Genomic DNA, 22,096 nt, shown 5'->3' with positions numbered 1-22,096 from the left:
TGGAGCACATTCAGCTGAAGTCATTTCATGCAAATATAATAAATAGTTCTCTGTGAATTGGATATTCTTGCCAAGGCATGTGGTCACGGCAGCTTTCATTTTCTCAGCCTTCCATGGCTTACAGGAAGAGTCATTGTTAACTTGTAGTTCTCGATTGCGAATGCTGATCTTGTTTGGTAAAGTTTCTCTGCTTCCTTGCATGGCGATGTATTGGATTTGGGAGGTTCGACTGTGGCAATGGCTGTGATGAAACTGGGAATGCCGAAGTCTGCTTGTTATACATCTTTTTCAGGGAGGCCAGGTGATGGAGAAAGGAAGAAAACAACAATAGCAGACATGGATGACCATCTTCCGAAAGAACAAAACAATCTTCAAATCCATGTCTTTCTTTATTCATCAATTGATGAGCAGCCCTTTCCTTCCCATGATGGCAACAGTCTCCTGTTCAAGTAATTTCTTCTGCACTATAGCATCTTTATTCTTATGTTTCAAAAGAGAGAGCAAGAGCATATAATGAGAACAGAGGCAACACAAAACAGCCACCTGCCCATTTAATAGTCTTCTCGTGGGAAGTCAAGTCGAGAAGCTCCAAACGTGAATCATTCATTCCTCTCTCAACCCATATATCTAATACTAATAATCCGCGCTGGTTTCCACGGACGTGATTGAAAATAGTTGTGTGCTTGCTACGAGTCAATGAGTTGATATGTTGGTCTGCTGGGAGCACTCGGAAGAAACCACATGCATGCCTAGAATGTGGCAGGTGATTGCTCTCCTGCAGTTGGCTGGAATTCTTGCCTGGCAAGAATCACCCGATTTCTTGAGTAACACGATGAGATCTGCTGATCTGTTTCTTCGTATCATGAACTTGACCTTCTGAATTAGAAGACAAGGAGAAGCTTTTCTTAAACTTATCCTCTCTGTTCTATAGTTTGACTTTCTTCCGGATATTAATGCCATTCTGATCTATTGATTCTATTCTAGCAACGTTTTTCTTGTACCGTATTGCATGTCTTGTAGTGGGCTGTATCTTTTCCGATCTTTTCATGTAATATTCTATTGGAGCAATTCTATCCTTTATATGTATAAAAATGTAGTTCATTTGTTCTCCAGTATATGTATGTTGATTTCATCCCTCTGAGCTTTGTCTCGACATGCTCTTCTGCAGAGGAAGAAAGGGCAATGGCCATTTTTGGAATGAGATGCTTCAGCTCCAAGAAGATGGCGCTCCTGTGCTTCTTCTTCTTCTTCTTCGTGGCCGCTGTTCAAGTTCGAGCACAGACGACAGGTAGAACAGAGGCCAACCAAGAGATGATACGATCCGCTGCGTGTATTCTCAGTGCTTCCCATCTGAGTGTTATACTCACTTAGATGCAGGTTTCATTAACATCGACTGCGGCATCCCGGAGAACTCTTCCTACGTCTCGGGCCTAACTTACGTCTCCGATGCACAGTATACGGACACCGGTGTCAACTACAACGTCTCGCCGGCGTCCTTCCCTGCTCTCGCTCAACGATTTTTGACGGTGAGAAGCTTCCCTGACGGAGCTCGCAATTGCTACACCTTCAAGTCGATCGTCCCGGGGTGGAAGTACCTCATCAGAGCAACATTCTTGTACGGGAACTACGACCTCAAAAACAGTCCTTCCGTTCAGTTTGATCTCTACCTCGGCGTCAACCTCTGGAAGACGATAAACCTGACAGATCCATCAAGTAACTATTTGACCGAAGCTGTTACCGAGGCCATCACTGATCTGATATCAGTGTGTCTGGTGAACACCGGCCGTGGGACTCCTTTCATATCGGGGTTGGATCTGAGACCAACGGCGGCGTCTCATTATCCGCTGGTCAACGCCTCTCGCAGTCTGGTTCTTTTGGATCGCTTCAACATGGCGCCGACCGGTATCTCTATCAGGTGAGAATTTTGAGTTGAGATGTATGATCCAAGTTTTCTTCTCCATACACTATTGTTTGCATGGAATTAATAGGTATCCATTGGACCCGTATGATCGTTATTGGTTCCAATATACAACCCAACCTTCCTGGGATGAGATATCCACCAACTCCACTGTCGAAGCTCTTGGGAATGATCACTTTGAGGTCCCTTCCAAGGTGATGCAGACAGCAGTTTTCCCTGCGAACTCCACCAAACTGGAGCTCAGTTTCACACCAGATCCTGGAGACCTCGATGAATTCTACGCCGTCATGTACTTCGCCGAGCTGCAGCAGAACGCCTCGAGGCAGTTCTTCGTCTACCTCAACGGAGCCCTGTTGAATGACGCCAAACCTTTCACTCCGGACATCCTCGTTTCCGACGCCATATATAACATCAATCCTAGCGCAGGATACAGTGAGTTAAACATCTCACTGGTCGCAACAGAGAGTTCCGCACTTCCTCCCCTCCTCAACGCCGTGGAGGTCTTCTCGACGGTGCGAAACACGAACGTGGCATCGGATGGTGGAGATGGTAATCTGTATCTTCATCTCTGTTCATGGTGTCTGCAGGAATGCACTGGCTTTTCTTGTGGTTGTTTCTCTAACACAGGATTATTTTGCTCTACCTCGTCGACTGCATCAGTTCATGCCATGATGGCGATCAAGGAATGGTATCAGGTGAAGACCAACAATTGGGCAGGCGATCCATGTTCTCCCAAATCTTATACCTGGGATGGGCTTAATTGTACCTTCAATGCATCTGGTATTCAGAGGGTCACTGCACTGTAAGTTTCTCTTGGCTCAACAAAGAACTCCGTGGATAAACTCTAATCATCAACAAATGACAATGGAATGACTCGGATATGATGATGTTTTTGCAGCAATCTGTCATACAAAGGATTGATTCGTGAAATAAGCCCTTCTTTTGCCAGCCTCAGTGCGATTCAGTTCTTGTACGTGCTTCTGATTTGAAGCTATTATCATCCCGACAAATAAATAATGGCATAATTTTACAGGGATTTATCTCACAACAACTTAACAGGGCCAATACCTGCTGCTCTGGCATATATACCATCTCTCAAGCTCTTGTAAGTATTTCTATGGCGGCATCGTGTTTCCTTTGTAGAACAGTAAGTCCAACTGTGATGACACAGCGTTATTTGGCTATATTTTCAGAGATTTGACAGACAACCAACTCGATGGATCAATTCCTTCTGCTCTTCTCGAGAGATCACGGAATAAATCGATTACTCTAAGGTCTGTCCTAATCTTGAAATCTCAGTTTTCCAGATTCTTTGTACTCCATGATTGAATGCAAAAAGATTATTTGGGTCGACTTGATTGGTGATAGAGGTAGAATACAGAAAGAAAACTTTACTGAATGGTGATGGCAATTTGGCTTTAGAGATGTCAGCTGCAGTAAAATTTCCACATCTGAAGCTCGGTGTTGAACTGAGCGATTGTTTACATTCAAGAAAAGCTGAGTTTGAAATCCTTGTAATGATAGAACTGATGGCAACCCAAACCTCTGTGACGATCCTGCTTCTTGCGAGTCAAAGCCGACGTCAAGGCAGAAGGGAAAGACCGCAGCTATAGTTATATCTTGTGTGGTTTCCGTGGTGGTACTCTTTGCGGCGGTAATCATTCTCTACATGCTAAGAAAGAAACAAGGTTAGTCATGTTCTTGCAACTACAAGTTTCATTTAGAGACCTCCATGTGTAACCTGCATTTGATGATACTACGCTAGGCTTGAAATCCTCGTCAAGAGGAACCACTGATAAGCTTCATAACGAAGATGAATTGCAACTTGAGAATCGAAAGTTTACATATAGGCAGCTGCAGAGCATCACTGACAACTTTGAGAGAATCATTGGAAAAGGAGGATTTGGGACTGTTTATTATGGCCATCTGGAAAATGATACCGAAGTTGCTGTCAAGATGCTATCCCAGTCATCATCACAAGGAACTAAAGAGTTTCTTGCCGAGGTAATCGATTCACGGCTTCTCCAAGCTTAAAATCTATGAAAGGAACCACCGAAAACAAGTTCATATTCCTCCTTACTCTGTTCTCCTCTGTTTTCGTTGACCTACACGAGTTCGTCCTATTTGTTTCATGGTACATCCTTTCCATTCTACTCTCCAGGGGACAAAAAAGTGACTTGATTGTGTCACAGGCCCAGCATTTGACGAGGGTGCATCACAAGAATCTAGTCTCTATGGTCGGCTACTGCATGGATGGAGATCATTTGGCACTTGTCTACGAGTTCATGTCTCAGGGAACCCTTAAAGACCATATTAGAGGTTCTCAAAGAAAAACTCTACACCTTAGCTATGTTAATCTTGGTTGTAGACATCTTCTGATTTGGTCTTTGGATGAAGCTACAAAGGGGTACTCATCATGACCTTTTAACAGGTACTGGCACTGCTGCACCTTTGAGCTGGGAACAGCGCCTACAGATCGCTCTTGAAGCTGCACTAGGTTGGGCACTGAAACATACAAGTCACTTCTAAGGCCGCCGCTTTCTTTAACCTTCTCTGTGCACTCACCGGTTTGGTTTGGATGATGTGTAGGACTCGAGTACTTGCACACCGGCTGCAAGCCTCCACTGATTCATAGAGACGTGAAGACCACAAACATCCTCTTGAACGAAAGGCTGGAGGCAAAGATATCAGATTTCGGGCTCTCCAGGACTTTCCAGAGTGACGGCCACAGTCATGTCTCCACCAGGGTCGTCGGCACCATGGGATACCTCGATCCAAAGTATTTCACTTGGCTTCTTGTTGACGTGAATGAGCACACAAGCAAAACGCAAAACCTAACCAATGGAACGATTGTTGTTATTTAGGTACTACACCAAAAACCAACTGAGCCAGAAGAGTGATGTGTATAGCTTTGGGGTGGTTCTCTTGGAGCTGATCACAGGGCAACCTCCGGTGGTGAATGATCCCGAGAACACTCACCTGGTGGAATGGGTTCGCCGAAGGCTTTCAAAAGGGAACATCGAGGACGTGGTCGACCCGAGCCTGCAGCAGGAGAACGTTGTGAATTCTGCTTGGAAGGTGGCCAATGTGGCGCTGGCATGCGCTGCTCATGCGTCGAGCAACAGGCCGACGATGAGTGATGTGGTGATGCAGCTGAAGGAAAGCTTGGCGTTGCACGGTGACGGAGCTAAGCTCCATTTCCAGCACTCGAACAGCGAGAAGATGTACACTGATTCGGGGGATATAAGCCAGATTAGTAAGTTTGATATCGAGCAGGTTGGGAACATTTCAGATAGCGAAGGCCCTTCAGCAAGGTAACGCTGGTCTCGCCACATCTGTTTTGGGTCGCGCTTCGCGTGGTTCGAGAATGAACACAAACGGGAGGAGAATGTATCCGGCTTCTTTGTGCTCAAAGACCACAAGTATTGGGAGTTACTCGACGTAACAACAAATATTATACATATGTTAAAGCATTTCATCGATGGGTTAAGGTTTGATGTTTGGTTTTGGTTATGAATTTAAAAATATAATATATAAGTCTTTTTAATATGACATACTAACTCATAATAAATTATTAATATAATGATATATATAATTTAAATTTAAAAAAGAGATAAAGATTTATTTTAGCCTCTGTAATTTTGATCATAGATCGCTTAAGCTCTTATAGTTTATTCATGTCTAAAATAATCTATATATTTTAAAAAATATAACATATAAGCTCTTCCCGTAAATATGAATTAATAGATGTTAAAATATACTTACGTGGTATGTTGGATCACAATAAACTATTAATATAATAACACATATAATTTAAGTTTAAAAAAAACTAAGATCACCATCAATTGCAGAAGAAGACATCGTCATGAAAATGATCACCAACAGCAACACCGAATCACTATTGTATAACAAGGTGTTGTACGCATCCAATCTCTCTCGCACTAATGACTAGCTCAAGAGTTTCTGGTCCTGTCTTAAGTGGATGTGTGTCGATTAGTCTGATGCTAGGTACATAATAGTCTGATAGTCCAGCTCTCTCTCACTTTTACCTCCGGTCTCTCTTACCTTTATCTCTTCGCTTTTGTCTATCGCTATGACCTCTATCACTTTCTCTTTCTCGACAAGATGTACTTTAACTTTTTTTTAAACTTAAATTATACGTATCATTATATTAATAGTTTATTATGAGTCAGTATGCTACATAAGTAAACTTTAATATCTCTTAACTCAGACTTGACGGGAAAAACTATTACATTTTTGAAAATATAGGGGTTATTTTAGATACAAGTAAATTATAAGGGCTTAAGTGATCCATAACTAAAATTACATGAGCTAAAATAGACCTTAATTTTTTTAAAACTTAAATTACATGTGTAATTATATTAATGATTTATTGTGAATCAACATATCAGATTTTTAATATGAAAGGAACTTATATGTTATATTTTTAAAAATTTAAGGATTATTTTATACATGAGTAAATCGGACCGAAATCATAAAAGCTAAAATATATCATAATCCATATATATATAATTAATGTATTGATTGATTAGTAATAATAAATAATAAATAATAAATAATATATCACAAAATTAATATAAGATTTAATATGATTCATCAATTCTCTGCTTATATTCATTATAAAAACCAAATTTAGGAATCATTCTTTCTAAAGGTAGTTACTCGTTCTAGCAGCCACTTTACTGGTTTGTTTATTCTTGAGTTGTTTATTCTTGAGGAAACATAAGTCAAATGCATTCTCCTTCAGTTTGTGTTCATTCTTAGCTTAGAAGTACAAAAGCCAAATCATCCTCTGGAAGTGAAAGCAAACGGCGACGATGACCCAAGACAGAGGTGGCGATACCAATGTCATCTTGCTGAAGGGCCTTCGCTGCTATCCCAAACATTCCCAAACTGATGGACATCAAACGCACTAATCTGACTCGTATCACTAGATTCCATGTACAGCTTCTCGCTGCTGATGCGTTCGAATTGGATCTTATCTCCATCACTGTACAGCGCCAAGCTCTCCTTCAGATGCATCACCACATCCGTCATTGCCGGCCTCTTGCTAGAAGCATGAGCAGCGCATGCAAGTGCTACATTGGTGACCTTCCAAGCGGAATTCACCACGTTCTCCTGCCGCACACTCGGGTCGACGACATCCTCGATGCTCCCTTTCGCAAGCATTCGGCGAACCCATTCAACCACGTGAGTGCTCTCTGGAATGCATACTATGGGAGGCTGGCCTGTGATCAGTTCCAAGAGAACCACCCCAAAGCTATACACATCGCTCTTCTGGCTAAGTCGGTTTTTGATAAAGTACCTACAGAAGTGCAAAACCACATCCAAGTTAAGCTCCCTTCTTGCTGATGATATGTAGTGCAAGTGCAACGACAAACAGTGTATGAAGATGATCAGTGAAGATGTTTGTTGTACTAAGTTTCTTTCTTGATCTTCCTGTTCTTCTGTACTTGTTCATGTCAGCAGAACAGGATTAGAAGAGCAGAAGTCAAAGTTAAAGTACTCTGGATCGAGGTATCCCATGGTTCCAACAATCCTGGTGGAGACATGACTGTGGCCATCACTATGGAAAGTCCTGGAGAGCCCGAAATCTGATATCTTTGCCTCCAGCCTTTCGTTCAAGAGGATGTTCGTGGTCTTCACGTCTCTATGAATCAGTGGAGGCTTGCAGCCGGTGTGCAAGTACTCGAGTCCTACACATCATCCAAACCAAACCAGTGAGTGCACAGAGATGGCAAAAGAAAGCAGCGGCCTAAGAAGTGACTTGTATGTTTCACTGCCCAACCTAGTGCAGCTTCAAGAGCGATCTGTAGGCGCTGTCCCCAACTCAAAGATGCAGCAGTGCCAATACCTGTTAAAAGGTCATGATGAGTACCTCTTTGTAGCTTCATCCAAAGACCAAATCAGAAGATGTCTACAACCAAGATTAACATAGCTAAGGTGTAGAGTTTTTCTCTGAGAACCTCTAATATGGTCTTTAAGGGTTCCCTGAGACATGAACTCGTAGACAAGTGCCAAATGATCTCCATCCATGCAGTAGCCGACCATAGAGACTAGATTCTTGTGATGCACCCTCGTCAAATGCTGGGCCTGTAACACAATCGAGTCACTTCTTTTTCCCCTGGAGAGTAGGATGGAAAGGACGTACCATGAAACAAATAAGACTGAACTCGAGTAGGTCAACGAAAACAGAGGAGAACAGAGTAAGGAGGAATATGAACTTGTTTTCGGTGGTTCCTTTCATAGATTTTAAGCTTGGAGAAGCCGTGAATCGATTACCTCGGCAATAAACTCTTTAGTTCCTTGTGATGATGACTGGGATAGCATCTTGACAGCAACTTCGGTATCATCTTCCAGATGGCCATAATAAACAGTCCCAAATCCTCCTTTTCCAATGATTCTCCCAAAGTTGCCAGTGATGCTCTGCAGCTGCCTATATGTGAACTTTCGATTCTCAAGTGGCAATTCATCGTCGTTATGAAGCTTATCAGTGGTTCCTCTTACTGAGGATTTCAAACCTAGCGTGGTATCATCAGATGCAGGTTACACATGGAGGTCTCTAAATGAAACTTGTAGTTGCAAGAACATGACTAACCTTGTTTCTTTCTCAGCATGCAAAAAACGATTACCGCCGCAAAGAGTACCACCACGGAAACCACACAAGATATAACGATAGCTGCGGTCTTTCCCTTCTGCCTTCTCGTCGGCTTTGACTCGCATGAAGTGGGATCGCCACAGAGGTTTGGGTTGCCATCAGTTCTATCAGCACAAGGATTTCACTCTCAACTTTAAACATGAACAAGGTTTCTACCGACAATCGAGTTGACTGAAACCAATTTTTTGCGTTCAATCATGGAGTAAAAAGAAACTGGGAAACCGAGATTTCAAGATTAGGACAGACCTTAAAGTAATGGATTTATTCCTTGATTTCTCAAGAAGAGCAGAAGGAATTGGTCCACTGAGTTGGTTGTTTGTCAAGTCTCTGTAAGTAGCCAAATAATGTTGTGTCATCGTAGTTTGACTTACTGTTCTTCAAAGGATACACGATGCTGACATAGAAGTACTTACAGGAGCTTGAGAGATGGAACATATGCTAGAGCAGCAGGTATTTGTCCTGTTAAGTTGTTGTGAGATAAATCCCTGTAAAATTATGCCATTATTTACTCGTCAAGATGAATAATAATAGATTGAGATGAGAAGCACGCACAGGTACTGTATTGCAGTGAGGTTGGCAAAAGACGAGAGTATTTCACCAATCAATCCACCGTATGATAGATTGCTGCAAAACTCAAAATCAACATCGTATCAAACTGATTCCCAATGCCATTTCTTGATGATTGGAGTTTGTCGAGAGAAGAAAACTCACAGGGTAGTGAGCCTTGGAACACCAGATGCATTAAGAGCACAATTTAGTCCATCCCACGTATAAGCTTTTGGAGAACATGGATCGCCCATCCAATTTTTCTTCACCTGATAGAACCCTTTGATCGCCATCATAGCATCAACTGATGCAGTCAACGAGGTAAAGCAACGTCTGTTAGGGAAACAACTACAATAACAAAACAGCAAAAGCCATTGCATTCCTTCGTGCAGACACCATGAACAGAGACGAAGGTATAGATTACCATCTCCGCCATCCGTCGCCACGCTCGTGTTTCTCATCGTCGAGAAGACCTCCACGGCGTTGAGGAGGGGAGGAAGTGTGGATCTCTGTGTCGCAACCAGAGAGATGTTTAGCTCACCGTATCCTGCGCTAGGATTGATGCTATATATGGCGTCGGAAGTGAGGAAATCCGGAGTGAAAGGTTTGGCGTCATTCAACAGGGCTCCGTTGAGGTGGACGGAGAACTGCCTCGAGGCATTCTGCTGCAGCTCGGCGAAGTACATGACGGCGTAGAATTCATTGAGGTCTCCAGGATCCAGTGTGAAACTGAGCTCCAGTTTGGTGGAGTTCACAGGGTAAACTGCAGTCTGCATCACCTTCGAAGGTATCTCAAAGTGATCATTCACACCATATTCCACAATGGAGTTGGTAGATATCTCATTCCAGGAAGGTTGGGTCGTATATTGGAACCAATAACGATCATACGGGTCCAATGGATACCTATTAATTCCATTCAAACAACAGTATATGGGGAAGAAAACTCGGAACATACATCTCAACTCAAAATTCTCACCTGATAGAGATACCGGTTGGCGCCATGTTGAAGCGATCCAAAAGAACCAGACTGCGAGAGGCGTTGACCAACGGATAAAGAGACGCCACCATGGGTCTCAGATCCAACCCCGATATGAAAGGAGTCCCACGACCGGTGTTCACCAGGCACACTGATATGAAATCCGCCGTGGCTTCAGTAATAGCTTCTGTCAAGAAGTAACTCGATGGATCTGTCAGGGTTATCGTCTTCCAGAGGTTGACTCCGAGGTAGAGGTCAAATTGAATCGAAAGACTGTTTTTGAAGTCGTAGTTCCCATACAAGAACGTGGCTCTGATGAGGTACTTCAACCCCGGGGTCATCGACTTGAAAGTGTAGCAATTGCGAGGTCCATCAGGAAAACTTCGCACTGTCAGATAACGTTGAGCGAGATCAGAGACGTACGCCGGCAAGACGTCGTGGTTAACGCCAGTGTCTATAAACTGAGCGTCGGAGACGTATGTTATGCCGAGGGATTGATCGAGGTAGGAAGAGTTTTCCGGGATCCCACAGTCGATGTTAATGAAACCTGCATCGAATTGGGAAGAATAACAGATCGAGTGCTTTAACTCTGAGATGGGAAGTATGAGATTACCATGATTGCTTGTCGTCTGTGCTCGAACTTGAACGGCAGCCACGATGAAGCACAGAAGAACGAAGGACCAGATCAGTGTCATCTTCCTCGAGTCGAAGCGTCTCATACTGATGGTCATTACACCTTCTTCCTGCGCAGGAAGGCTTTCCGGGACAACGTCAGAGGACTGGACTCAACAAATGATCCACATTTTGCTATGTGTATATGAATAAAGTAAGAGATACATCCTGCTTCAAGACATACATACAAGACAGTACAAGAAAACAATGCTGGAATATTCAGATGAGACCGAACATATCATCGGCAATTAAAGGCTCAAAAAGTCAAACTACGAAGATAACATGATAACGTTTATTAAAGCTTCTTCTTTTGTTTAGTTTGGAAGGCCAAGTTTTAGTAACAAAGAAATAGATCAGCAAACTACATCATCTTGACAAAATCCAAGGACTAGATTGCTGAGACTAATTCAACCTCAGCTGTTATCAACAGAAAGAATTAGTGGCTTCCCAATTCCCAAAATATAAGCAACTCCCGATGAATGATCGATTCACCGGATGTAAGTTAATAATAAGACACTCATCATCATTCATCACGTCAAATCTTTATAGATAAGTTTAAATACTTTTCCATTAAGCTCAAAACCAAACTTTGACACGGTACATATGAGTTATAGTCCAATAATAATCCACTCTATTTAGCATCTGAGCATGTCTAGTACTTGTATTATTCGTCATAATCAAAGTCGTCGATCGAATGACTAACTCTTAACAACTTTGAATCTCCCCCCACTTAATATTTGGTAAGTGTTCTACTATTAAATTTAAATATTTTAAATCAATATTTGATGAGTATTCTACTATAAATCGATGGTGATAAATATCATACCCTTTGAACGAACTCATCTGGTCATCGTCTGCGAGCAGCGTCGGCTGTTCTCGTTTACCAGCACCAGCCACTTGATGAGCAAACTACGTCTCAAATTGCACCTCTTTGTGGGCAAGAATTGGAGGGTGGTGGTGGTGGTTTCTTAGCTCATGAAAGCCAAAAGTCAACGTCTAGAAGAGAAAGAGGTAGGTACATGGAAGAGCTCATTGGTTGACTAGCGATCAGGTGGATGATCATAGAACTTATTATGATCTTCTTCATATTATAATTAGATTTCTTGGCTATGCAAGCAGTGCTCGGATCATTTCATTCATAATGCTATCAATCTTATTGGAAAAAACAAAAAAGCATCGAGTACTACTAGTCTCCCACAAAGTAACACAAACCTTCCAAATTCCTATCAAATTTACCAACAAAATTGTAAGCATCCACGGATATCATGTAACAAAGAAGACCGGAGTGACACCAATATCATCTTCTTTTCTCGGAAATGCTTTCGTATTCCACGTCGAATGCACCAAATCTGCCATATGTCGCTATGTTCTCTATGTAGATTCTACATTTTGTATGCTTGCATCAATTGGGTTTTGTCATGCGCACTCTGCAGTGTTCGTCATCACCACCTCGGTCATTGTAGCCCTCTTGGAGGAGTATTGCATGGCAGAGGTCAGAGCTCCGTAGGCAGAGATTCCGATAAGAATCCACGTCGTGTTCACCTCGCAGGCATAACATCCTCGATATTCCCTACAGCAAGCCTCTTGTGAACCCACTGAACTACGTGAGATTGACGTGATTTCGAGGACGATGTTGCTGCATGGGGAGTCGGACATGAACTCAGTCAGGAAGTGTGCCGATTGATGCAGAACTGGGGCAGACGTGGTGATGCACCTAAAGGCGAGCTTGGAGCTGCAGAAGTTAGTGTTGTGATTTCTACAAATCTACCAAGAAGTACTCTCTTGATCGACAATCAATGTTGCTTCATGCCTCTGATTTTGACTTTTTTTCTATCGCACTCGAACCTAAACTACATCTAGTGGATCATAAGATATGTCATTTCTCATTCCGCTGAGCTGACCATTAGGGATATCGATACTTACAGAAACAACACGAGAAGCAATGTATAGGTGGAGATCTCGACCTGAACATAATTGAGCTGTTCCATGTGCCTTCCCCTTGACAGTCGCCTTCACAGAACACCAAGCGGCAGTCATCTCACACGCAGTTTGCGAAACCCATCACGATTAGTATGACCAAAGAACAACACATAATCTTCCTCTGCTTCGTATACGGTCTGCTGAATTATTAGTTCTTTTACACAGGCCGAAAAGAATTATCCGTTCTTGAAATATCTCGCTGACTTTTGTGTTTGTGTGCGGATCCCTTCCTCATTCTCATTGTGTATGGCTCGTAGTTGATTCAATGATTTCGGCGACGATGAGGACGTCTTATCCTTCACCTCCGATAGCAAACAAAACCGTGTCGATCATTTCGGATCAATGGCGAAGTCACTAAAAACTTGAGCTGGTTTCCAAGCAAACGGAAGAGTGCGCTAAGTCAAAGTCAATGACCCCCCCACCCATGTGCAGCTGCATGTAATGGATCCCGAAGACTCACCAAACCCATTGACTCACCGGAAGTCGTCCATGGAAGCGAGTGGGGCGCCACGGCCACGCTCTGCTCTCTGCTCCACGGCAAGGTACACTTTAAGAGCAAGCTACCTGCTAATCCGGGATCTTCTTTGCTTGGATGTGCCACGTGCCAATCGTTGGTACGTGTGAATAGGTGTGTCCTGTTCGAGGTCATGCAGATAATTGAGGTGATCACGAAATATTGTCGTGCTAACAAGTGGTTTAAGGTGGCTTCCTCTTCCGCTGCTGTACTCTGAAGGTAGCAGCGGCGATGGGCGTGACAATGGAATGCTGCTTCAGCTCGGGGAAGATGGCCTCTGTCTGGTGCTCCGTCCTCCTGGGCCTCGCCATGGCCGTTCTTCCGGTTCACTGTCAGTCCACAGACGCTCTCGGTAAGTAGCTGTGTATATATATCTTCGAGATGCCAAACTAGTCATCTTTCCATTAGATTTCTGCTGATCAAGCTGAGGTTGACAAACTCATCTTGGATCATCTTGCCGTAGTAATCTAGTCTTGCTTTCCAGGTTTCATAAGCATCGACAACGGTATAGCCCCTGGCACCACCTACATCGACCCGAAGACCAACATAACCTACGTTTCTGACACCGGATTCATCGACACCGGAGAAAACCATAACATCTCCGGGGCATACGTGGCGAACGGCATGGCAAGACGATGGCTGAGCCTGAGAAGCTTTCCCAGCGGGACTCGCAACTGCTACAGGATCACGTCCATCACCAAGGGCTCCAAGTATCTTGTGCGAGCGTGGTTTATGTACGGGAACTACGACGGCATGAACACGCAGCCACTGCTGTTCGATCTCTACCTGGGCGTCAATCTCTGGGCGAACATGAACATCACCGGCCCCGACCTAACGTATACCATCGAGGTCATCACGGTGGCCTCATCTGATGTCTTCTCGGTGTGCCTGCTGAACACCGGGCATGGGACTCCGTTCATATCGGGGCTGGACGTGAGGCCATTGAAGGACATGCTTTACCCAGCCGTGAACGCCTCTCGCAGTCTGGTCCTCTTCAAGCGGCTTAACATGGGACACAAGGGTACCTATGTCAGGTAAATACTCTGTTCCAGCAAACATGCTCTGCTCCATATGCTAACTGCAATCTTTGAAGAACTTCATATCCTTCTTTTATATTAATGTTACAAAATGGATCACTATTACGATTAATCCGATACGGGCAAATATCATCATGCTTATCAAGCCGTACTTTAAAAAATTATAATTTAATTTGAATTATATATTAGTCCTCATGACCTTACCTACTTAAATTCAGAATATTATGGATACTTAAAAAATTGGCATTAAAAATATTATAATTCTTGTGTACAAAAAGATAATTTTAATATCCATTTTGTTTCTAATGACTTTATCGACATGCTGAAAACAGAAGGGATATTAAAATTCTCTTTTTACCTATTACTTTTATACAGATCCAACATATGGTGTCATGTATTATGTTTTCTATTAACGTAGCTTTAGGATAAATAAGATTATTTGTTTTGCTTTCAGAATTATAGAGATCCTAATGTAATTATAGAGATCCTAATGAGACCAATGTTTTCTGGTCACGACCGTCGGCAGGTACCCGGACGATCGCCACGACCGCCTCTGGGAGCCGTGGAGCTTGCCCATATGGACCGACATCTCCACCACTTCCACCGTCGAGAATCTCTCGGAGGACTACTTCGAGGCCCCCTCTGCCGTCATGCAGACGGCCGTCACCCCCGTCAACTCCACCACGCTGCTCCTCTCCTGGGATCCCTATCCCGGCGACGTCAACCAGTACTTCCCCATCTTGCACATCTCCGATTTCCTCAAACTCTCCGGGACCAACGTCTCGCGGCAGTTCTACGTCTACGTCAATGGGATCCAGTGGCTGGGAAACCCCATGACCCCGGACTACCTCTTCTCCGACGCCGTGTACAGCATCCACCCCCTCGGCCAGTTCCTTTCCTACAACATCACACTTGTGGCGCTGAGCAACTCCACCCTTCCGCCCATCCTCAACGCCTTGGAAATCTTCTCGACCTTGAGTAACGCCAACGTGCCGTCGAATGATGACGATGGTACGACGAGACTTTTCTCCCTTCGTTTATGTTCATAAACTGTTTGATGTAATGTCCCTGGAGAGCGAGCATGGCACGATGGGAAGGAAAACGAGCTCCAACTCAAGATTCTACCCTTTCTTCGTGAGTGTGTGTCTAAAGCCTGTAGCCTCAAAATGCCCACAACATATTTTTGCTTGAGTGCAAAGACGACCACTATCTTTGGATCTTAAAAGAAGGGGTGGTGTCACTGAACCCTAGCACAGGTTTGAATCCTCAAAATTAGAGTGTTGAAATAAAGGATTTTTTTTTCTTTTTCGTATATGTCTTTTGAAACTATACTTTCTGATTGGAATAGAACAAAAAAAAAAGCTATTCATTTAGAAATCCCAATCAAGTGTAATTGGAACAGGATAAATATAAATTGATGCTGGATGTTTATAAACTGCAATAATTTTGGTTAGGCTTGGGAGGTATCCATGATGGAAGATGGATCAGCACAGGGATAAGTGATACGATGGATTGTAGTGATATGATTTTGTTAGAGTGTGTTGTTTACAAATTGCCTTAGCATTTCGTTTGATTCTTTTTTGGTAAGTTACACACACTTCGGTGACATGTCAGAAGTTTGTTTTTTTTTTCAATTTGCATTATACAGCTTTTAAGCAATGACATTAACTTACGTTGTTAAATTCTCTTTGGATTTGATTGCAATATCAGTTAATGCCATGATGGCAATCAAGGCATGGTATAAGATTAAGAGAAATTGGATGGGAGATCCATGTACTCCGAAGGCATTTACTTGGGATGGACTAAACTGTACTTTTAGCGTCTCAATTCCTCCAAGGATCACTACTTTGTGAGTTCTTTAAAAGAGAATTGCATTGAAATTAAACTGCAGACGATTCATTATCAAAATGTGTCAATACAAAAATAATGCAATTACCTTACTAGTTTAAATATTTTGCAGGAACCTATCAACAAGTGGATTGACTGGTGAAATAACCAAGTCTTTTGCCAGCCTTGGTGCAATTGAATATCTGTAAGGCTACTGTTTTCAAGCTAATTTCTTTTTTGCCTTGGCATAGACATTTGAGCACAGTAAGCAGTCATTAGTCTTTGTTGGGGCCAATGCTGAGTGTCGTTGAAAGGCCAAGCATCTGTCCTAAATGATGCACATTTTTGGAATCTCATACATGAACAAAAGAACTCGAGAAAAACTATTCTGATGAAATTAAAGCATCAGTATGTTAAAGCAAAATATATGCCTTCTGCTATGTGTTTTGTCTTTGTATTGCCAAGTCCATAATTAACCTTCCTCAAATTTGATATATTGTATGTGTATCTCGAGAACCCAGAACCACAATTTTTTTAAAAAAATAAGGCATTTATCACCAGACTGATTGCATAGTACAATAACCATAAATGTTCTCACAAAGAAGATAACACTTTCGCAACATGAGATTTCCACTGATGATCAGCACCTGGTCTACAAGCAAGGCTAATCAATTAGCTGCCTGATTAGCCTCATGATTCACAAGACTTGTTATGCACTCGACAATGTTATTATTTAAAGCAACAATTGGAATCCATGCTTACAATTAGATGTGTGATATCCTGTGAGGCCCATAAGAGATCAACTATAAGAGCAGTTGCCTCCGTCGTGAAAACAGACACATTCTTTCAGCAGGAGAAACCTGCATAAACAAGCCCACATGTGGACCTTCTAATAATAAAAACATATCCACCGATATATCGTGGGCTTATCCAAGAATCATCAGAATTCAGATACCATATTGAAGCTTTGACCATCCATACCTAGTATGGCTTCTTTTTTCAGTGATCTGGATCTCTTCTAAATGCCTTTGATCCAGGCTCTGAAATTTGTTACATAAGGTTGTAACTTTAGTTAATAATGTCAGGGGCCCTTGAGTTCAGTGAAGTTAAACTCAAAGAAATGGCAATAACTGCTAGATTTTTGGAATGGTAATAGTTGTTTATGACATTCTTCAGGGACTTGTCTTACAACAACTTAACAGGGACAATACCTGCTGTTCTAGCGGAATTAACTTCCCTCAAACTCCTGTAAGTATTTTCATTAATGTTGTTTTTGTTTTAAAAACATAAATGGAACTTAATGGTTTAAGATCTAATGCCTTTTTGCAGAGATCTGACAAGGAACCAGTTAAATGGATCGATTCCTTCTGCCCTCCTTGAGAGATCACAAAATGGATTTCTTACCTTAAGGTTTGTGCTGTTCTAAAATTCTAGATTCTTCCAATTGTTTTTTTAATAATGTGTAATCTCAAAGAACTAATTTTGATGTTTAAAAAGCTCTAGACAAGGAATATTATTGACAGTTAGCTGTTATAACTAGAGTAATACTTTGACATATAAAGGTGCTAGGTGTCTTATCCTATGGAATGTTGATCTTAAATGGGTCCAGGATTATTAGAAAAACTCTTAAATTGGTGAAGGATGGAGTATTGCACTAATAAGTCTGAGGATCACTCTCAAATCGGTGAAGGATGAATGGTTGTACTAAGAAATTAAGGTCGGAATGTGGGTTTAACGGAATTTCAAGCTCAGGTTTAAAAGATCTTACTTTCCTGAAGAATTCTATACGTTTAATGTATTTAGTCACACACAGAAAGAGGTAGCTTTAGATTGCCAACATAGATGTAAACCTCATGTGGACCAAAAATATAAATACAATGTCCTTTTGCTGATATCATATTAAGCACTTAATGGTGCCAAGTTTCCTAGCCCTTGAGTCGGGTGTGCTTCCAGGAAGTATTAGGGTTCTGGGCTGTAACAATGGTTTCAGGCTATTTTGACTTGTTTGATCAAGTTAGGGGGTAATCAGACTATTATGACCAAACCATATTTACAAAATTCCAAAATTGTTCTCTAAAGCAATTAAGGACTGTGGCCTTTTATTTATGGACTTCTTAGACATAATTCTATAATAAGGCGAACTTATGGGACAACTATTTCTTGGAAATGTCATATTGCTACCCAACACCGTAACTAAAATATTAGACCTCCAGCTCTCCAAATTCAATTCTCAATAGATACACAATTTTCTCTAATCATACCATTAATAGGTTTTCGATTGCTAATATAACTCCAAGTAGGACCCTGCAAACATTGTAAAAAAATTCATTAAAATAATTACATAAGTATTTATAAGGACAAAGATGACTAGGAAATTCAGTACCTTCACCTTTTAACAACAAATAAGAAAGCTAAAATTTGCTTAGCATGATTACAAAAATAAAAGAAAATTTTTTTGTTGGATTCTTCTATTTTTTACTGCTTACAAGAATGTCAAACTTTCAAAAGGTTGTTATTCTCTTTTAGAACTATAATAGCAAGAAAATAGTTTCTTTTACGCTCCCATCACTGTTTCAGCTTTGGTCCCTTTTTTCTCCCCTTAATGTCGTTTATATTATAAAACAGTAACAATACAATGTTTAAATCTCATGCCAGAATTGAGGGAAATCCATATCTTTGTGAGAATGGAACTTCATGCAAGGTGACGCCATCATCGAAAAAGAAGAAGATAACGACACCTGCAATTGTTATTCTTTGTATAGTTCCTGTTACAATAGTGCTCATGGTGATCCTCATAATCTGCAGGCTGAAGCGACAAGGTAAGCTTTCTTATAGCAAAACTCTTGCAATTGTGACGAGCAAGTTTAACTCAGATATGGTTATAATTAAAAGAACATTATCTTCTGATCCAATTTCTGAACCTGCATTTGATGTTGTGATGCTTAACTTGAAAGGCTCGAGAAAAGGTACCTCTGTGAAGCCTCAGAATGAAGGTTTCTCCAACCAAGTAAAGGACCATCGTCATGATCCATTGCAACTTGAGAACCGACAATTCACATACATGGAGTTAAAGAACATAACTAATAATTTTCAAAAGGTCCTAGGCAAAGGAGGATTTGGCACTGTCTTCTATGGTTGTTTGGAGGATGGGACTGAAGTTGCAGTCAAGATGCGATCCCAAGCATCATCACAAGGGACTGACCAGTTTCTTGCTGAGGTATTTGGTTCTTAACAATTAGGTGTTTGTAATCTTAGGTGGATTTTGTGTGATTGAATACAGCAATCGGCTGCTCAAAAAGAAAAATAAAGCTTTGAATTTTTTCGCTGGAAATTTATTCGTGAATCAAGTAGTATATGTTACTTTTTGGAAAATAAGTAATACTTTTATTTTTGGAAACCATAATGTTAAATTCGTTCGTGAATCAAGTAGCATTCTTGAACAATAATGTTATATCCATGATTACTTAGATACCAGAGAATGTTCACCCTTGTCTTTTGTGCCTCCATTCTGTGGTTGTTGTTTGGATTTTGGTGTTGCCAAGCTTCAAAACAATTGTGGATTTTCTTTTTGCAGGCCCAGCACCTGACAAGGGTTCATCACCGGACTTTAGTTTCTATGGTTGGCTACTGCAATGATGGAGACTATCTGGCACTTGTATACGAATATATGGCTCAGGGAACCCTACAAGACCATCTACAAGGTTAGAAACTCCATGTACTTATGCTCTCTATCTTTATCCACAAACTGGTCCTTTCCAAGACAGCACTTGCTGTTTTGGCTCTATGTTACTATGGCCTGGTTCAGTTTAACTTAAGGCGGTAAACATGAGAGTGCAATGTCAATAATCGTCCTCAGGTCATTATCTAACTTTTTAGATTTTCAAATAAAGTATATTGGTATGTGAACTTGAGTAAAACTCATGTGTTTGTTCTCAACGTTTAGAGTTCTCTACTAATAGAGTGTGAAATTTAAAGGTGATATTCGGTTCACATGATGAAGCAGGTTGAGAACAAATAAGGGCAAGCCAAAGGGAAAAATAATATGATCTGAAAGTTCTTACATGAGTGGATACTTCAAACACACACACACACACACACACACACTCTCTCTCTCTTCTTTCCTCTGTTTTTTTTCTAATGAGAGAATACTAACATTTGATTCCAATATTTATATATATTTTTAGAACTATTCCAAAATTACACCATTCTTTGTTGGTACTTTCAAGTTTCAATTGCAGCAAATTTCCAATTTTTACACATCTGTATAGGGAAGCATAAATGACTTGAGATGACAAGGCTAGTTACTATTTAGCAAGCTCTCTGTAATACAATTTATCTGCATTGATCTTTCCCATCAGATGTTGATGTCTTGTTGATATGAAATGATACAGGAAGGACACACAGTACCAGACCTTTAAGTTGGCGACAGCGTCTCCTGATTGCAGTTGAGGCTGCAGAAGGTTGGGAGTAATGCAAAGATTTAATACGAGTACTCGGCCTGATTCTTCGGATATTCATTTTTTTCGTCTTCATGTTCATGAATTTCAATGTGGTGCAGGACTGGAGTATTTGCACAAGGGATGCAAACCAGCATTAATTCACAGAGATGTGAAGACAGCAAATATCCTATTAAGTGAGAAGCTGGAGGCCAAGATAGCAGATTTTGGCCTCTCAAAAGCTTTTCAAAGTGAGGTCAATACTCATGTATCCACGGCAGTCGTGGGAACCCCAGGATACCTTGATCCAGAGTATGTCAGTTTTCTCATTTCTTTCGCTTTGCTTGAAAAAATATAACTGCCTGGGATGGCAATGACGAAGAAAAAAAAAAGCGGTGGTTGATTACACGTTTGATTTAAATTTTTGGTTGTCAACCATTAACATTTAACATAACATCTAAATATGAAAATACATTATGGGGCAGGAAAATATTTTGGAGGAATCATATACTGACATGTTTTTTAACCTAAAAAATCTAGTTCTATTAGTACTCTGAAGTGCTGCCTCTGTCTTTACTGATGCTACCATTACCTTTGCTGTTTGTGTTAATTCTCTGCAAATTAAACAGTTGTCTCATTTGTCAAGCACTTCATAAATCTAGTCATCCATCTCTGTATACCTTTGTTATCTGTTGGACTAAATGGTTACTGGTCTCATTCAGGAAAATAATGATGATAAATAGGCAACCAATTGCAAATAGGTTTTCTATTTTGTAACTTTTGCTTTAATCCATGACAATTAGGGTCCTTCTTTTTCTGACCTTTGAGTAGCTTATATAAGCACTTGTCCGTCAAGGTTATATATGATTATATATTGAACTAATTTGTATTTGCATATCAGTGACCAGATGAATTTGAGGAATGGAAAGGGGAGAGATGATTGGAAATTGTTATGTTACCTGTGCAGGTACTACAATACCTTCCAGATCAGTGAGAAAAGCGATGTGTACAGCTTTGGGGTGGTTCTTTTGGAGCTGATCACAGGGCAACCTCCAATTGTACAAAGTGCAGAGCATGCACATATAGTTCAAAGGGTGCGCCAAAGGCTTGGCCGAGGAAATATTGAGGATGTTGTCGATGCCAAGCTGCAAGGGAATTATGATGTCAATTCTGTGTGGAAGTGTGCTGATATCGCACTGAAATGCACATCACAAGCGTCCCATCAGAGGCCAACCATGGCAGATGTTGTGATGCAGCTGAAAGAGAGTTTGGAACTAGAGACTTCTCCTGATAGAACTGAGAACCTAGTTACATGCAGTGAGAACCTATACACAGAAGTCAGCAACATAAGCGATACCAACAGTGCACTTGAAATAGAAAATATTGCAAGAATGTCTGACGTTTGTGGTCCATCGGCAAGATGATGTAGGAATCACTTATCACTTCCCTCTTAATGCTTTGTGCTTCCAGCTGGAAGGTGTTCAAAATGGTTTTTGGTTGAAGTTTGGTCT

General features: G+C 41.3%; 3 protein-coding genes across 5 annotated transcripts in view; 2 read left to right on the top strand and 1 right to left on the bottom strand.

The window, feature by feature from the left end:
* Positions 1 to 1,113: 1,113 nt before the first annotated feature.
* On the top strand, positions 1,114 to 5,415 carry LOC135623325 (putative leucine-rich repeat receptor-like serine/threonine-protein kinase At2g19230). Of its 2 annotated transcripts, none has more exons than XM_065126166.1 (13): positions 1,114 to 1,288; positions 1,378 to 1,915; positions 1,989 to 2,467; positions 2,579 to 2,720; positions 2,817 to 2,888; positions 2,952 to 3,023; positions 3,112 to 3,192; positions 3,443 to 3,606; positions 3,684 to 3,922; positions 4,111 to 4,237; positions 4,350 to 4,415; positions 4,508 to 4,697; positions 4,783 to 5,415. In XM_065126166.1, the coding sequence occupies exons 1-13, from the start codon at positions 1,117 to 1,119 to the stop codon at positions 5,234 to 5,236; spliced, it is 2,796 nt and encodes a 931-aa protein (XP_064982238.1). In that variant the 5' UTR covers positions 1,114 to 1,116; the 3' UTR covers positions 5,237 to 5,415. The 2 variants fall into 2 exon arrangements, with proteins under 2 accessions (XP_064982238.1, XP_064982237.1); XM_065126165.1 differs by having other exon boundaries at positions 1,372 to 1,915.
* Positions 5,416 to 6,625: 1,210 nt separating this feature from the next.
* LOC135622596 (putative leucine-rich repeat receptor-like serine/threonine-protein kinase At2g19230) lies at positions 6,626 to 10,986 on the bottom strand. Of its 2 annotated transcripts, none has more exons than XM_065124580.1 (13): positions 10,733 to 10,986; positions 10,120 to 10,666; positions 9,568 to 10,046; positions 9,309 to 9,447; positions 9,150 to 9,221; positions 9,011 to 9,082; positions 8,844 to 8,924; positions 8,538 to 8,701; positions 8,222 to 8,460; positions 7,906 to 8,032; positions 7,728 to 7,793; positions 7,446 to 7,635; positions 6,626 to 7,244 (listed from the first exon to the last, which is right to left on the bottom strand). In XM_065124580.1, the coding sequence occupies exons 1-13, from the start codon at positions 10,848 to 10,850 to the stop codon at positions 6,788 to 6,790; spliced, it is 2,751 nt and encodes a 916-aa protein (XP_064980652.1). In that variant the 5' UTR covers positions 10,851 to 10,986; the 3' UTR covers positions 6,626 to 6,787. The 2 variants fall into 2 exon arrangements, with proteins under 2 accessions (XP_064980652.1, XP_064980653.1); XM_065124581.1 differs by having other exon boundaries at positions 10,120 to 10,507.
* Positions 10,987 to 13,479: 2,493 nt separating this feature from the next.
* Positions 13,480 to 22,096, top strand: part of LOC135622595 (putative leucine-rich repeat receptor-like serine/threonine-protein kinase At2g19230) — an 8,857-nt gene continuing 240 nt past the window's right edge. Inside the window, exons 1-13 of the mRNA XM_065124579.1 lie at positions 13,480 to 13,637; positions 13,770 to 14,319; positions 14,849 to 15,333; positions 16,033 to 16,171; positions 16,283 to 16,354; positions 17,326 to 17,397; positions 17,479 to 17,559; positions 18,805 to 18,968; positions 19,104 to 19,366; positions 19,724 to 19,850; positions 20,541 to 20,609; positions 20,708 to 20,897; positions 21,553 to 22,096. The exon at positions 21,553 to 22,096 is cut by the window's right edge and continues 240 nt beyond it. Coding sequence (XP_064980651.1) covers positions 13,517 to 13,637; positions 13,770 to 14,319; positions 14,849 to 15,333; positions 16,033 to 16,171; positions 16,283 to 16,354; positions 17,326 to 17,397; positions 17,479 to 17,559; positions 18,805 to 18,968; positions 19,104 to 19,366; positions 19,724 to 19,850; positions 20,541 to 20,609; positions 20,708 to 20,897; positions 21,553 to 22,009 — 2,790 coding nt within the window. The 5' untranslated portion in view covers positions 13,480 to 13,516 and the 3' untranslated portion in view covers positions 22,010 to 22,096. The remainder of the gene's footprint in view (positions 13,638 to 13,769; positions 14,320 to 14,848; positions 15,334 to 16,032; positions 16,172 to 16,282; positions 16,355 to 17,325; positions 17,398 to 17,478; positions 17,560 to 18,804; positions 18,969 to 19,103; positions 19,367 to 19,723; positions 19,851 to 20,540; positions 20,610 to 20,707; positions 20,898 to 21,552) is intronic.

Source organism: Musa acuminata, chromosome BXJ2-9 (assembly GCF_036884655.1).
Source record: "Musa acuminata AAA Group cultivar baxijiao chromosome BXJ2-9, Cavendish_Baxijiao_AAA, whole genome shotgun sequence".
NCBI classification, from domain to species: domain Eukaryota; kingdom Viridiplantae; phylum Streptophyta; class Magnoliopsida; order Zingiberales; family Musaceae; genus Musa; species Musa acuminata.
This window is presented reverse-complemented; position numbering and strand designations above follow the sequence as displayed.

Coding starts and splice junctions, on each gene's coding strand:
- LOC135623325 (XM_065126165.1), top strand. CDS start 1,117: ATGTATGTTGATTTCATCCCTCTGAGCTTTGTCTCGACATGCTCTTCT. Junction 3,024..3,111: donor ATACCATCTCTCAAGCTCTT/GTAAGTATTTCT, acceptor CTATATTTTCAG/AGATTTGACAGACAACCAAC. Junction 3,607..3,683: donor CATGCTAAGAAAGAAACAAG/GTTAGTCATGTT, acceptor ATACTACGCTAG/GCTTGAAATCCTCGTCAAGA.
- LOC135622596 (XM_065124580.1), bottom strand. CDS start 10,850: ATGACCATCAGTATGAGACGCTTCGACTCGAGGAAGATGACACTGATC. Junction 8,461..8,537: donor CATGCTGAGAAAGAAACAAG/GTTAGTCATGTT, acceptor ATACCACGCTAG/GTTTGAAATCCTCAGTAAGA. Junction 7,794..7,905: donor CCTTAAAGACCATATTAGAG/GTTCTCAGAGAA, acceptor ACCTTTTAACAG/GTATTGGCACTGCTGCATCT.